This window comes from Octopus bimaculoides, chromosome 13 (genome assembly GCF_001194135.2).
Source record: "Octopus bimaculoides isolate UCB-OBI-ISO-001 chromosome 13, ASM119413v2, whole genome shotgun sequence".
In the NCBI taxonomy this organism is placed as follows: Eukaryota; Metazoa; Mollusca; class Cephalopoda; order Octopoda; family Octopodidae; genus Octopus; species Octopus bimaculoides.
The window spans coordinates 568,732-580,547 of NC_068993.1; the positions used below are offsets into that span (position 1 = coordinate 568,732).

At 34.9% G+C, this 11,816-nt stretch overlaps 1 protein-coding gene across 4 annotated transcripts in view; it reads right to left on the minus strand.

Moving 5' to 3' along the window:
• LOC106871441 (transient receptor potential-gamma protein) overlaps nucleotides 1-11,816 on the minus strand; it is a 39,074-nt gene that overhangs the window by 24,735 nt on the left and 2,523 nt on the right. For 3 of the 4 annotated variants that reach the window (XM_052972287.1, XM_014917907.2, XM_014917909.2), the window contains exons 2-7: nucleotides 9,820-10,227; nucleotides 8,913-9,428; nucleotides 7,435-7,669; nucleotides 4,419-4,553; nucleotides 3,060-3,199; nucleotides 1,866-2,215 (exon numbers count right to left, since the gene is read on the minus strand). In XM_052972287.1, the coding sequence (XP_052828247.1) occupies nucleotides 1,866-2,215; nucleotides 3,060-3,199; nucleotides 4,419-4,553; nucleotides 7,435-7,669; nucleotides 8,913-9,428; nucleotides 9,820-10,140 (1,697 nt within the window). In that variant the 5' untranslated portion in view covers nucleotides 10,141-10,227. The remainder of the gene's footprint in view (nucleotides 1-1,865; nucleotides 2,216-3,059; nucleotides 3,200-4,418; nucleotides 4,554-7,434; nucleotides 7,670-8,912; nucleotides 9,429-9,819; nucleotides 10,228-11,816) is intronic. The other variant, XM_014917908.2, reaches the window with a different exon arrangement.

Below are 11,816 nucleotides of genomic sequence, written 5' to 3' on the forward strand. Positions count from 1 at the left end.
TCATCATCATCACCATCGTCATCATCATCATTTTACGTCTGTTTCATTTGTCTGAAATTCTTGTCTTCTGGCACACACCTCAGCAAACAAACTCCGGCTATCTTAGCTATTGTATGTGCCTTTTCTTTTTAGTGGGAGTTCATGGTTTTTATGGTTGTATGTCCTTTCTATGACTAAACCTATTTATAACCAGGACGAGGTGCATTTTTATCATGCTACAAGCATTGGTTAGGTTGTCTCCAACAAGACTAAACAATCTTAGTTGTATTGTATCGCTACATCAAAGCATGTCTGTAGCTACCATTTTATCCACAAAGAACAGATTTCCCAGAAAACATAAAAATGAATTTTGTGAAATTAATTCTTAATGATTTGAAATTATCTCCCCTTTTCTTTAAGATTACCATTTACTTTACATTTTCTTTTTCTAACTGAAAGGGATATAAACTTAACAGAAGTAATTTGTATTTTGTGTGTGTGTGTGTGTGTGTGTATTATCTATATCTTATGTGTATGTATATATGTATGTATGTATGTATATTATAATTCTAGAAATTCCATATAACTTTAAGTTTCTTGAACTAACAAGTGTTTTATGTTGAAATTCTCAGCATAAAATATATTTTACATTTTACTAAATAAGCATCCAGTATTCTTTTCTCTTTGCAAGTAACAATATCTCTAATTCCTTACATCACTCAACGTTATTCACCTATTCTTGTAATTCTTCAATCATTACTCAATAATCTCTAGAATTTTAAATATTCTGGCGAGAATATGAAATTGTGAATTGGCTGAAAAGGTGAAAGAGCAAATAATAATAATAATAATAACAAGAAGAAGAATGCAAAAGCAAAAACTTGCAGTGGAATGCAAAATACTCATGTGCATGGCAATTCATCATATTGCATCATTATGCATGATTGTGCAGCATTGTGCACCATTTTGCATCATTATGCATACATAGTTTTGAACAGTTTTCAACATTCTTTCAAATATAATCATGTTACAAAGTAATATTTTTCAAATGTAAAACAACATTGACATCATATGAACAGCAGTAATATAAGAATATAGCTTAATACTAGGCAAATGTAACGAAGATCATGTGGGAGTGGGGGAAGTAGAGAATAAGACAGAGGAGGAGGAGAAGAAAGAAGAGAAGGAGAAAAAGGAGAAGAAAGAGAAGGAAAAAGGAGAAGAAATACAATAATTCAATGGACAAAAAACAAGAAAAATACTATTCTTTGTATTGAAGAACTAAGGTTGGTTGTAAATTGTTGCAATCTGAATTTTTAGACAATGGCTATATATATGTGTGTGTTTGTGTGTTTTATAAGTGTGTGTGTGTGTGTGTGTGTGTGTGTATGTATATATCAACATATAAACATGTATATATTTTTGTCCTGTAGGAAAGACAAAGGACTTGAAATATTGGTGCAATTTTTGTGCTTATCTTCAGAATAAAATATATTGCACATTATAAAATGTATTGAGTTATTTCATGTAGAGCCAGTCTTCTCAATTTTTGGATTAACTCTACTACACACACACACACATGCACTAGGATTGAACCTAGAGCTATGTAATTATGAATCAAGAATCTTAACCCTCACAGCCATGCTCCATTAACACATCAAATACAGGCAGGAGTTAATGATGCAGCAGCCATCATATTAAACTCACACCCTGCAGTTGAAAGAACTCTACTTTATAGAAAGACCATTTTATTGGTTGTAAGCTTATTGTTTTGTTATAGAGAAATCATATTATTTACACAAGAACACCAATTGATATATGAATATTAATTAGTATCTGAATATTGATTAGCATATGAATATTAATGAAGTGCTAATGATACTTACTTTGCAAAACTTCTGTATTTGATATCACATGAATGCGTGACACCAGCCTCACATTCTTCTGCTCGGAGAGCAGCGTAGTACCAGTAGAGATGGTTCAATCCACAGGCAAAGGAGAAGAGTACGAGGAAATATACTGATATAAACTTGACAATATCTGCCACCATTCGACCAAGGGAGATCTGTAGAGGTCCCAGGTGGGGATTTATTGTGAAAATATAGATTAATTTTAAGGAACTGAAAATATTGGCACCAGCAAACAAGGCTTCTGCAATAAGGTTTGGATCATAAGCATCCCAGTGTTTTCGTTCTTCATAAGCATAAGGGTTGTTTTCAGCTCTCTCATGGTACACCTGAAATGTACATTAAGGACAATATCACACACACGTGTATACATATATATATATATGTATATCAATTAATAGCAATGGAAGCAATATTGATACCAAAAAATAGTCTTTATATCCTACTTAAACATAGATATCCCATTAGTTCCAGCATTAGTTGAATATTTATAAATAACTTGGAAATATTTCTTGAAAAAGTGAGAGAAAAACTGAAATATGAGAAGAGGACTGACTTGACAATAAAATCTTTGTTTCTTAAGTTACAGAAATAGAAAAATTTAGATGGGAGTGAAAATGGAGTCATTCCATGTTTGTGCTATATCTTTGCCTTTACAGTCAGGCAAGAGATATACAAAACACTCCGTTGTAATCTCAATCTAAGATTCAAAGATGGAAAGATTGGGTTTTCTGTAAACCAGGCTGAGATTTCTGTGAGATAAATCACAGAGAGTGGAGAGGAATGGTTTGAGAAGGAGGCAAAATATAGGAAATGGAGGTTTTCTTCTTTTCTGAGAATAAAAACTTAATGAAATTCTGATAACTTAGTTTAAAAGTAAAAACTATGCGACATATTGACCACAAGTGGCTGATGAAAGTAATGGTGGTCTCTTTTGGCAACACTCTGGAAGTAATATTTCCTGCAAATTTATTTCTGTGGTTGCAACAGAAATTTTCTTGGTTGCTAACCCTTTCGTTACCAAGATTTCTTAATATTTTGAACTTTTGGAAACAGATGTATTTTTTCCATTTTATTTTTCTAACATGAATATGGAATAAAATTTGCAAATAAGATGAGGGTTTGTTTATGAAACAACAACAATAATAATAATAATATGGAAAGCTTATTTACTTCTATGAATGCAAGAAGTCGAAGTGTAAATGTTGCCATGTAGAGAGAATTGGTAACAAAATCCAAAATGTTCCACATGTCATGAATATATTCCAGAGCTCCCTGCATCCAGATCTGCTTGATCTCAGACCATATTAACCCTGAAAGTATAAAATGATTAATTAATAACTAATGAAAGTAAATTACATGGCAAAATGTTCTGTCTCTCTTAAAATGCTCCATTTTGATTCTTCCACACCATAAAACAATTTATTCTGTTTTTTTAACATTTTGTAAGGAGAACTAGTTTGTTCTGATGATTCTGCCATCCATCCACTGTCTTTGATGATCCTGTCCATTTTTTATCAGCACAGTCTATCAAAGACTACATGATCAAATGTGTCCTTCATATTTTTTTTTAATTATCAAACACTAGGATGTGATCTGAGATAGATTTGGCTAATATGTCTAGCAGAATGAGTGACTACATAGAAGCTGTCTGGTTGCCAGCTTCTCTGTAATTCATCAAAGTTTAAAAAAACTCCATCTTTTATTAAAGCAGTCTTGGAGAAAGTATAGAGTTACGTTGATATCACATGTCCTTAATTACTGCATGGCAACAGACTCTATAGGTGTGTGTGAAATGAGATGTTGTCAGTGGGTCTGCAGGATCAGTTGAGCATCATACAAAATGGATTGCTGTAATTTTACTTAAGAGCAGATGTATGGAATACCACAAGAGCAGCAATAGTAATATATATATATATATATGTACACACACACACACACACACACACACACACATATCAACATCATCATCATTATCATTATCATCATCCTCATCATCATTTAACATCCTGGGTATGACAATAAACTGCATCTAGTGGCAAGGCTCCAGTTAGGGAGTTCAGGAGCTGTGGGGGAATGTGGAGTTACCCCTTAGTTGTCATCACTCCCAGGTCTGCTCTGGCCCAGGATAGTAGTACTCGTTAGGGCCCCATTTTTCGGTTGAATAATTACCTTACTTGAGTGGCAACAGTAAAGTATTATTAGCCATTGAAAAGAACCATGGAGAGTGTACTTAACAACACCAGGGCTAGAGCCCCTAACTACACTGTCAAAGAACTTCCTGGTTGTTATGTCTCTGCTGGTTTAGAGCCACAGGCGGGGCCAGTGGATGATGGACCAGTTGTCGCTGAGACAAATATAAAGAACATATTTTTGTCCTGCAGAAGAACCACAAAAACTGGCCCTCTAAATGTGAGGACTGTTCGAATACTGGAGAAGAGAGAGAGGAGCTGGGTCATCTGTTTGAGGAGAGGGGTCAAACTCCAATGACTGTATTTATTAATGGAAGCAAAGAAATGTAAAATAATTTACCAATAACATAACACAATATCATCATTTCTACAATGGTGGCAGGTTTCCCTCTCAATTCTTTCTTCTTTGTTTCATCAAATGGAAACAGGAAAAATAAAGGGTTTTCTATTCTTTGTGAAACCATGATGAGAAGACCTGGAATGGTAAAACAAGGAGAATTATTTAATGGATGATCTCAATTTATTGTCAATTTAAGCTTTTTACCAATGCTAGAAGGATGAAAGGCAAAGTCGACCTTGGTGGAATTTGAAAATAATAATAATAATAATAATAATAATGACAGTACATGGAACAAATACAGGCTGCAAAGTACATGGAACAAATAGGGGCTGCAATAAGGGTGGAACACTTGCAGAAAACAGCACTGCTTGGAACCACTCGAATACTCCAGAAGGTGCTCCAGAAATAAGGGGTGTTACCTTAGTTCACTGGTAGTGAACAGCTGACACCGTAGCACATCTCCAGAGTTAGAAGCCGTGCAAAGGCAATAATAATAATAATAACTCTCTGAGTGGTTGGCTACACTCTCTGAGTGGTTGGCGTTAGGAAGGGCATCCAGCTGTAGAAACTCTGCCAAATCGGACTGGAGCCTGGTGTTGCCATCCGGTTTCACCAGTCCTCAGTCAAATCGTCCAACCCATGCTAGCATGGAAAGCGGACGTTAAACGATGATGATGATGATGATGAATAATGATAGTGAAATAAAGATTAGAAATGCTTTCCCCTTTGTTGATACAGCATAACCAACTTAATGATTGTGTCAACTTCTCTTTTGATAATGAGTGAAGCTATTGCAATGGTGGAAATCCTTCTGTAACTTCAGTAGGTATCCCAGGGTCACAAGCATTTCATCGCTTAGCCCAAGTGGAGCAATGAGGACTGTCTTTTGTTAATTGTAACCACCTTGAATTAGATTTAGTTGCCATGGCAATGTCCTTGGTGGCTTTCTTCAGTTGTTTTGGTCCTATACCAACCTTCTGCAGAAAATAGTTGACTGATCTTGCTGGGAAGCCATGGTTACCAACTTTAATAGGGAATGTGGGTGCATGCCATCTTTTGACAAAATCCTTATTAATCAAGTCTTGATGTTTGGTTTTCTTCATTCGGTAAGAAATGTCAAGTCAGTTTTCTCAGGACATTGTGAGTTCAACCACAAAGATCATTTTGGTGCTTCTGGATAGAAGGAATTTCTCTGGTTGAGGCAAAATTGCTACAACCTCTTCCACAGAGATATCATTCAGATCCAGTTGCATCTCCCAGTCCAGAAATCTGATGCAAAACAGAAAATAGATCCCTCCCATTTTAATAAAAGCCATAGCAGCCTGTATCCCCTTCCTTCTGGAACCTGATACCATTGGTTGGTGCATGTGGACCTTTACTCTCTGCAATTCCATCCACTTGACAATTTCTGTAAGGACTTTATCATGTCTCCACTTGTATCAGAATTCTCCTTGTGCCCTGGGGAGTCTGGTCCAAATGTTGCAGCATTATAATGATGATTATATTAACAACAACAACAGCAACAAAATACTTTCATCCCTTTAGGGGTCAACAAAGCAAAGCACGAGTCAACTGGCAGGGTTGATGCAACTGACCCCTTCTCCTAAAATTCCTGGCTTTGTGCCAAAAATTGAAACTATTATTATTATTATTATTATTATTTACAATTGCATATCTTATCAAATATGAAAATATTGTCAGCCTAATCCCTGATAATCTCAGACAAATAAAGTAGAGGAAATGACTTCAGTTATTAAAAACAGATTCTGTTACATTTCAAAAACACAATTTAGTTTATATTTAAACTCTTGGAGTTAGAGTTTCACTGACACCATTATCAGATGAAATCATCAACCTAGAATTTGTAGGAATTTCATGTAAATTTAGGTATTCAGTGCTTGTCTAAGAATAACTTCATTAGGAATTCAGTTGGAGAAAAGCATGAAATTAGTGCTGTTTCATCTCTTGGAGATGAAGAAGCAAACTGATATTAAAGAAGACTGGAATCATTTTTAAAAGATAAATAAAGCATAGAAGTGTTCTTTAAAATTCTTCACAGCAATGTCTGAATTTCAGTAGCAAGAGAACTGTTTTGTGAGAATGTGTGTGTGTGTGTGTGTATTTGCATATATATATATATATATATATATATATATATATATATATATTCAGTCTCTAACTAGCATTCAAAATAGTAATTTTTCTATTGTCTTGGCGTAACAGCCCTTACCGTTGTTTACACTGTTCTGTCTTGTTTTTACTGTCTTGTTCTCACTGTCCGGTTCTTGTTTACACTTTCACCCTCCACAAAAAATGCCAAATTTTATTTAATTTGCTTTGCGAGAAGGACTGTTCCAACGAATTTGCATATTGTCCTTCCCTTCGAAACGTGGAGTAGATGGAACAGGGACAACTGAAGAAGGGAAATATTCTTTATGTTGCATGTCTCGTTTCTCTTTGTTTTTTTCGTTGTTCAAAAAAAAGTTCGTTTTCTGTTTTCATCTTTGTTTTCGTTTCTCATTTTGTTTAATGTTTTTGTGATGTCCTGTACCCATATATGAATGTATGTATACATATAGATGCAGGTATGTACATATATGTATGCATATATGCATATGTTTATATATTATTTATGTTATATATATATATATATATATATGTATGTATGTCTGTATATCTCTATATACTCATCTCTCTCTCTCTCTCTCTCTCTCACACACACACACATACACAAACACATGCACATGCACACATACATACACTTATCAGTTCATCCCAAAACTAGTTTTATATAAAACTAGCCGCAGGAAGCTTTCAGAATGTTGACAGATCATTATTTGTGTCTTCTGTCTCCCATTGCAAGGTGTAAGGAGGACAGCTGTACTCCTTCAAGATGTCTGTTGACAATCAAATAGTTTTAGTTTTGATTCTTCTATTTCTCTGTTTGAATTAAGATGTCAAAGGTGAGATTGATTAGTTTTAGATGCAAAATGGCAGAAATGAAAACATTACTTACCTAAGAAACTGATATAAGATGCAGCATGAAGTAAAAATTTGATAAAAGGCTTTCGACAGAGTTTACCAAATCTACTGTGAGGAGCAACCATGTAAATCATACTAAGAACTGGGAACAGGAAGCAAATTGTTAAAGCAATTGTAAGTTGTTTAATGGCAGGCTTTCGTCGGAAGTTGCCTAAACCTTCGTACCATTTAGATGCTAGTAACTGTTGACAATTTGGATGAGAAACAAACTGAAACAAATACAGGACATAATAATAATAATAATAATAACCACAACAACAACAATAACAACATGAGAGAGTTGAGGTCTGTATACACTGGAAGCTGTGCCAACACTATGGAATAACAACAGCAAGAAGATGATATAGACACACGCCAGAAAAGGTCACAGAAAACGAGAAAGCAGCCTTACTTTGGGATATGCAAATACACACAGATAGAGAGATGTTTTCTAATTGATATATCAATACCAACGGTCCAACCCATGCTAGCATGGAAAGCGGATGTTAAACGATGACGATGATGATGATATATATATATATATATACAAAGAACTGGAAATAGAAGTAACTCGAATGTGGAGTCTAAAAACAGAAACAACTCCTATCATAGTAGGTGCATTCATCATCATCATCGTCATCATCATTTAACGTCCATTTTCCATGCTGGCAATAATAACAATAACAATAATATATCTAAAAATCATAATTGTTAGCAAGAATTAGAAATTAATATAGTTTTTCTATTAAGCAGGAAGGACTTTATTCTTCTCTCTCCAAAAATTTGTGTTTTGTTTCAAAGTTCCAATAAGATAATTAATGTTGTAAGTAATAACTGTTTCAGACTTATTAGTTCTTTAAATGTCTGAAAGTTGATTGATTTCCTTCGTGATGCTCAGTTTGTTTATAGGAGTACTCCGTCGGTTACGACGTCGAGGGTCCCAGCTGATACGGTCAATGGAACAGCTCATGCGTGAAATTAATGTGCAAGTGGCTGAGCACTCCACAGACCCGTGTACCCTTAACGTAGTTCTCAGGGAGATTCAATGTGACACAGAGTGTGACAAGGCCGGCCCTTTGAAATACAGGTACTATTCATTTTTGCCAGCAGAGTGGACTGGAGCAATATAAAATAAAGTGTCTTGCTCAAGAACACAATGTGTAACTTGGTCCAGGATTTGAAACCACAATCTTACAATCATAAGTGCAACACCCTAACCACTAAGCCATGCACCCTTAGAAACAGATGTAGATGTGTAAAACATTTATATGTAGATGTATAAAATATATTTTTAGTTATATAAAATATATGAACAAAGTATGAAAGGAAAGTGCCAATATGGCTGATACAGAAAAATATTCCAGGAAAATTATTCTGAAAAATTACATGTTTGATTATATGTTTAATTACATGTTTGATTACATGTTTGATAAAAACAATGTTGATGAAATAATGTAAGAAAATCAGCTTTACCCTTTTTTGTTTGTATTTTATGGCAAGTTTCAATCGATTTAATTTCTTGTTTTCTTTACTTTGATCATCATCAGGTGATCGTGAATCATGATTCAAAATGACCTCGAGCTCTTTTGAGCCTCGAATTTCATCCAATAGATCAACAGAAAACTGTTGACAGATTTTACCGAGTTCCTGATATTCAGTTTTAAATTCATTTTCGAGTTCACTGAGATTCCGAAGTTCCCAGCTTAACTCAAAGGCTGTAAGAATAGGATCTTTACTTGACAAAGCAATAAGGGAAGGACTTGCTAACGCTCGATATGCATTGATTCTGGCTCGTGAATGGCCTAAAACATCATCAGTACTTCCTTTGAGACAATCATCACAATGACAGGTGAGATCATGCGGTCGAGGTATCCTGTAACCACGATCAAGCAACATTTTAATGATTTCGTAGTTATCAATATGACCTGCTAATATAATTGGTGTGATGTCCATAGTAAAGGTATTTGATTCAAATTCAGTTTGAAGATACTGAAATAGAAAATAAGAAATCAATTTGCATTTGGAAGAATTTCGAGTTTCTGTAAAAAAAATTTTTATTAATATTTCATAAATTAAAATTAATATTTTTAAAGATGTTTTCTGAAAGAATATGAACTTTAAGGGGACCCCCCCACACGCACATACACACACACACATTTACATGAATATGTGGAGTGAAGGAAAAAAGATAGGTAGATAGATATTTATATAGGTATATATATATATATATATATATATATATATATATATATATATATATATACCTATATATTTATAGTTCAAATTTACAGAAAACAAAAGACAAAGACAAGTGTAGTAGCAACAAGCAGGTGTATTAGTTTGATGCTCAACAACTCCATAACAATGTCTCAATACTCACATCTTCTCCATATTTCTGCAGTTGATGAGTTAAAATCATTTCCACTGCTTCCACGTACTCTTCTCGGATGGCGTACAGCAGGGCATCCTCCAACTCCACGTCTGCAACAAGTAAAGCTTCAACCAGTTCACCATTTTCATTCTCAATAGCAATAACCAGGGCTGACCGCCCAAGGGAATCTTTGCAACTCTTATTTATATGGCGTTCTGTTGCTTCACTGAGAGCAAGTTTGGCACCGGCAACATCTCCCTTTTCCACGGCACTCAAGAACATTCGCTCTTCATTGTTCAGTTCTTTTTGTTTCTTTGGTCTCAAATCCATTTTGTTTTATTCTGTCCAAATTCTTTGATTCACGTAATCTTTAGGTTCAGCAGTGAGTCCATTGGACATAACAAATATAAATTTCTGCTGGAAGAAATACAAAAGAAAAGAAAATATTATAAATGAGAAAAATTTTTATAAACATATATTGAAGCGTTGAGTTTGTATTTTAGAAGTGAAAGAAATCTCAAATGCAGGAGAATAGCTTTGGAAACATCGTGAATAAAGATTGTAGATTCATATTGATTGAAAACACAAATAAGAAACTGTATTAATAATTAGACATTTAAGTTTTCATTATTAATCAATTAATATCATATTAATAAATGAAATAATATATTCCTTTGTACCATGGCTGCAAGACCTGAAGTTATAGGGGGAGGGGGGGACTAGTTGATTATATTGACCCCAGTATTTCAGTGGTACTTATTTCATTGACCCCAAAAGGATGAAGAGCAAAGTCAACCTTGGTGGAATTTGAACTTAGGATGTCAAGATGGATGAAATGCCACTTAGCCTTATGTCCAGCATTATAATGAGTCTGCCAGCTTGCTTACTTTATAAATGAGATAATATACTCGAAAATGAAATAGCATTGACTAATTAGAGAATCTTATATTAATTTATTAAGTTATATTGAACTGTATTGATTTCCTCCCATGGTTCTCCACCCAACACGTAGCTGCCTGTCACCATCTTTCTTCCTCTTATTCCGCTGCTTTCCCCATTATACTCATTCTCATATTGTCTTTACTTTCATCCTCTCATGCATTACTTTCTTTCTCTCTTCCGATCATCCTCTTGATCTTGTTTACTCTGAGTGAAAAGAGAAGATGTATAGAGGAAAGACTCCTTCACCTTGCAGAGGACATGATAACCTGTTTGGTGCTGGGGCCATAATGAAAATGTTGGTGCATTCTGTAGAGTATTTGGGGTCAGAAGAGGCATCCAGTCTCAGAGGCCTTACTAAAATGGAGAGCAAAAGCAAGATGGAGTCCTCTGACCTGTCCAGGAGAATGTTTGTTGAGGAAAGGAACTAAGGTAGTGATGACTCATCAAACCCATACTGGTATAGTTGGTGGACATAAAATGATGATGATGATGATGATGGTGGTGATGATGACACTGACAATGATGATGATGATGATGATTGTGGTGGTAGTGGTGATGGGGATGATAATGACAATGATGATGATGATGATGCTTATATATATGGGAAGTCCTTTATTGCCAACACTCTTATCTCATGTTACATAAAAGTTAACCTTTGGTTTTTGTTAGAATAAATTTTAGATTTCATTTCGTTGGTCTCAGAAGACTTTTTGACATTTGTTGAAACGATGAACTTCAACTGTATTGATCTCAGAGGATCTGAAAGGACTTTCTACTGGCCATAGTTCCTTAACAGGTTCTGGGCCTTCACAGGTCATGGCCAAAGTCATGACCAGCAAAGGTCAAGGCTTCCAGTAGATGTCCGTTCTCTAATTAAAACTAATAAAATATTTCTAATGCTGCTGACAACTAGAATTTGCTAACATGACGCACTTGTTTGTATTATTGTATCTCAAACAGTTGGCTATGAGACACACACACACACACACACAAACACATGCACACATACTTTTATGTGTGTCTGTTTTTCATATTCACACATGTATACACACACACACACACAC